Source organism: Megascapheus bottae, chromosome 2 (assembly GCF_031878675.1).
Source record: "Megascapheus bottae isolate mThoBot1 chromosome 2, mThoBot2.hap1, whole genome shotgun sequence".
Lineage (NCBI taxonomy): Eukaryota > Metazoa > Chordata > Mammalia > Rodentia > Geomyidae > Megascapheus > Megascapheus bottae.
Genome location: NC_143510.1, coordinates 46,682,485 through 46,686,895, shown reverse-complemented (window position 1 = coordinate 46,686,895; position 4,411 = coordinate 46,682,485). Strand labels below are relative to the sequence as shown.

General features: G+C 46.8%; 1 protein-coding gene across 1 annotated transcript; it reads left to right on the top strand.

Annotated features, from left to right (window-relative positions):
• The first annotated feature begins 210 nt into the window (after positions 1 to 210).
• Tuba1a (tubulin alpha 1a) lies at positions 211 to 4,189 on the top strand. Its single transcript, XM_090325207.1, has 4 exons — positions 211 to 320; positions 2,208 to 2,430; positions 2,565 to 2,713; positions 2,998 to 4,189. Exons 1-4 carry the CDS (start codon positions 318 to 320, stop codon positions 3,976 to 3,978), a joined length of 1,356 nt encoding a protein of 451 aa, XP_090181333.1. The 5' UTR covers positions 211 to 317; the 3' UTR covers positions 3,979 to 4,189.
• Positions 4,190 to 4,411: the final 222 nt, after the last annotated feature.

Sequence of the window (4,411 nt, the reverse complement as noted above, 5' to 3'; positions counted from 1 at the left end):
ACAGCCTCTTTGTCTGAAGGATGCAGTCTATGGATGCTAGGGGAAAAGGGGTGTGTGTGGGGGGAGAGATTACCTCATCCCATGTCGCTTGCACCAATCACCACTCTTCTGTGGCGGCTTCTCTGGGCAGATTGAGGGGTCTGGACCAACAGGAAAAGGCCTTGGCCCATCCCCATGGTGACCGAGTTGTATATAGGGAGCTGCATCCGCCCTGGGCCGCAGGTTCTCTTACATCGACCTCCTAAGAGTCGCGCTGTAAGAAGCAACAACCCTCCTCTCCACGTCGCCATCTGTCCCGCAGCCGCAAAGCAGCAAACATGGTGAGAATGCCTTTTTTATTCTCGGCCTCTTTGGGAAGCTGGTGGGTGGAGTCAAGTCTTCAGAAAATCTACTTGGAAAAAAATCTCAGACTCTTTTCTTTTGTACCCTCTTCAGAGGAAAGGAATCGTAGGCTTTGTCTGAGTCCTTGCCGCAATGCGGGGAGAGGGAGGGGGCAGAATTGCGCCTCCAAACGAAATACCAGGGGGGAAAGAACAAAGGTGGCGAGAGGGAGTTTTTGTTATCTGAGAACCCTGGAGACCCAAAGCAACCCGACCCGTCTGACCAGACTTAAGCTTCGGCTTAGGGCCGGGAAGGCGGCGAGGTCGGCCTTCCGGAGCGTGCGGCCCGGATTCCAGTGTGTGCGCACCGGATTCGTGGCGCGCGCGCGCGCGCGCGCGTGTGTGTGTGTGTGTGGCTGGGAGGCTGTGGAGATAGGGAAGGGACGAAGCCTTGAGTTAAAAAAGAAAAAATTCCGATCGGGTTTGTTAGCGTTTAAGGACGATGATAACTCGTGCGCTAACGGGGAGAAGGGTTAGTTTCCGGGGAGCCCATGACAGCCAGTGCCAGGAGGCGCAGGGGCGGAGTTGTTTGTTTCCTGCTTCTCTGGCGTTTTGGGCGGGGTTCGCTCTCTTTTAAACCTCCTCTCTCAGAGGACTTTAAATTAAAAGAAAAAAAAAAGCCTTTTATCCTAGCCCAACTGTAGGTTCCAAAGACTGATCTTTTCACTGTTAAAACTAGAGGAAATTATTGTTCTCTTTTGAACCCAAAGCACAATCTGACAATAGAGACGCCATGAGAGAGAGAACCGAGGGTGGGGCAGACGTAGACACTCGATGTTGCAAGGTTAGCCAGGGAGAAAAGACCATTTTGTGAGACCCCAATTGTACTCTAAATGTCAGAACCCAGGGAAACGCCCTTCCCCACCCCCACCCTCACCTCCATCAGACAATGAAAGTGTAGCCAGAAAGCCTAGAGAACATGGCTAAAGGATGAAAGAATACGACTATCAAGTCGTGGATAGAGACTCAGTATGCAAATACTATTTTATTTTATATAAACTCAATATCCTTTCCGTTAATTTATTAAAATTAGTGTTTCTCTTAGGAGCCATTGTTTTAAAGCTACTAATAAGTCTTTTCAGTGTTTTACAGTGAAGAAGATTCTAGAAAAACTTTAAGTGAAATTGCTGCAGACAAAGGAGAATTAGACTCTGTGTTCAGCTGTCTTTTGTTCTAGTACATCTTCATTAATTCATTCGGTTTGTGGTACCAGACTAGGGTAGAGGAGTGACACTGGTAAAGGAACACAATGAGATCATATAGGCAATTGCTGGAAATAGAGCTTACTCTGTTAAATAATGTAACAGATAGCACAGGCTAGCACCAGGCACCACAAATACAACCCTGCAGCAATGCAGACCTTGTCTAGCTTCTAACTCTGTAGTATTTATGGATTCTGCAGATAGACTGCAAAAGGGTGTGGCTTCTAGCCTCAGCTGCAATCCAGATGTCCACACTGAAATACCAAGTCCTATTTAGAAGAAACCATTCTTTACTTACAGGAAGCAATCAATTGAATTCAAACTACCGATTTAATGTAACTATATTTTACAAAATCTGTGCTTTGAATATTTTTGAAATATTAAAACTTTCAATTCAAGTATGGCAAGAGAACAATGAGCTAGCACCATGTGTTTGGCAGTGCCAAGCTTCATTATTATTCAGAACACACCCATTTGCAACATTTGTAGCAGGTGCGTTTCATTAATTAGTTCTGCCACATTTAGGACATGATCCCTAAATAAATTGTATATTACCAGAAATCTCTTTTAGAAATTTAATGAAAATTCAAAATTCATATGCAGATTTTTTTTTTCCTTCTGACAGCGTGAGTGCATCTCCATCCACGTCGGCCAGGCTGGTGTCCAGATTGGCAATGCCTGCTGGGAGCTCTACTGTCTGGAACACGGCATCCAGCCTGATGGCCAGATGCCAAGTGACAAGACCATTGGGGGAGGAGATGACTCCTTCAACACCTTCTTCAGTGAGACAGGCGCTGGCAAGCACGTGCCCAGGGCCGTGTTTGTAGACCTGGAGCCCACAGTCATTGGTGAGCTGTCCTCAGTCACTGACCCAGGGGATTTCCCAGGGTCTTGGGACAAAGGATCGGTCTAGGGGCTTCCACGGATGGCCCAGGCTTGTGCAGGTTTTAGTGATGGGTGGCTTGTTTTCTTGCTTTGGCAGATGAGGTTCGAACTGGCACCTACCGTCAGCTCTTCCACCCTGAGCAGCTCATCACAGGCAAGGAAGATGCTGCCAACAACTATGCCCGTGGGCACTACACCATTGGCAAGGAGATCATTGACCTTGTCCTGGACCGCATCAGAAAGCTGGTAAGTTTATCCTGGAGAACAGAGCTCATTAACAAATAGAAGAAATGCATTTGAAAAAGTCCTTTTGCTTTTTGTTCAGAAACAGGAGATGTGATAGTAAGATTGTTACTTTATTACATAAAATGCTAACCAATTATAAGAATGTCTGCTTTTAAAAAATTAGGTTGAACTCAAGACTTCAAGATCTAAGTCCTTGGAGAGATGTTCCCCCGCCCCCCATCCCCAACAAGGTAGTATGTTTGCTATGTCTGTAAAACTTAGCTTTATTCCTTTGTGTTTTGCAGGCTGACCAGTGCACAGGGCTTCAGGGCTTCCTGGTGTTCCACAGCTTTGGTGGGGGAACTGGCTCTGGGTTCACCTCCCTGCTGATGGAGCGTCTCTCTGTGGACTATGGCAAGAAGTCCAAGCTGGAGTTCTCCATCTACCCCGCCCCCCAGGTGTCCACAGCTGTAGTAGAACCCTACAACTCCATCCTCACCACCCACACCACCCTGGAGCACTCCGACTGTGCCTTCATGGTGGACAATGAGGCCATCTATGACATCTGTCGTAGAAACCTTGATATTGAACGCCCAACCTACACTAACCTGAACAGGTTGATAGGGCAAATTGTGTCTTCCATCACAGCTTCCCTGAGGTTTGATGGGGCCCTGAATGTTGACCTGACAGAGTTCCAGACCAATCTGGTGCCCTATCCCCGCATCCACTTCCCCCTGGCCACCTATGCCCCTGTCATCTCTGCTGAGAAAGCCTACCATGAACAGCTTTCTGTAGCAGAGATCACCAATGCTTGCTTTGAGCCAGCCAACCAGATGGTGAAATGTGACCCCCGCCATGGTAAATATATGGCCTGCTGCCTGTTGTACCGTGGTGATGTGGTCCCCAAAGATGTCAATGCTGCCATTGCCACCATCAAGACCAAGCGTACCATCCAGTTTGTGGACTGGTGTCCCACTGGTTTCAAGGTTGGCATCAATTACCAGCCTCCCACTGTGGTTCCTGGTGGAGACCTGGCCAAGGTACAGAGGGCTGTGTGCATGCTGAGCAACACCACAGCTATTGCTGAGGCCTGGGCCCGCCTGGACCACAAGTTTGACCTGATGTATGCCAAGCGTGCCTTTGTCCACTGGTACGTGGGTGAGGGGATGGAGGAGGGAGAGTTTTCTGAGGCCCGTGAAGACATGGCTGCCCTAGAGAAGGATTATGAGGAGGTTGGTGTGGATTCTGTTGAGGGGGAGGGGGAGGAAGAAGGTGAGGAGTACTAAAGGCAAAATGTCACAAAGGTGCTGCTTTTACAGGGAAGCTTATTCTGTTAAAAAATATTGAAAAGTTGTGGTCTGATCAGTTTGTTGTATGTACCAGTGTATGCTGTCATATACAATTACTGACTTATGCTTTAAAACATGAACACTCTGTCACTGACCCAAACTGACCAAGTCTCTGATGGGTTTCGAATAAAGTATTCCCTGTCTTAAAGAGATGTACTGTGATTAATATTTTGGGGGGGGTCAAAACATTTTTATGTATTTAGTTCAACTTGCAGCTGAAGTGGTACAAAGACAGTGTAGAAAGCATAACACTCTTGAGTTTAAACAAATGAAGTATTCAGTACTTTGAAGAAAAAAAAATAACTCGATTGTGGCTTAAGCATGAAAGATGTAGTGAGTTTTTATTTCATTTAAAATTCTTTTTTTTTAA

Excerpts from the sequence above, each read along its gene's own strand:
- Tuba1a (XM_090325207.1), top strand. Across the intron at positions 2,431-2,564 it reads CCTGGAGCCCACAGTCATTG|ATGAGGTTCGAACTGGCACC; the intron begins GTGAGCTGTCCT and ends TTGCTTTGGCAG. Across the intron at positions 2,714-2,997 it reads TGGACCGCATCAGAAAGCTG|GCTGACCAGTGCACAGGGCT; the intron begins GTAAGTTTATCC and ends TGTGTTTTGCAG.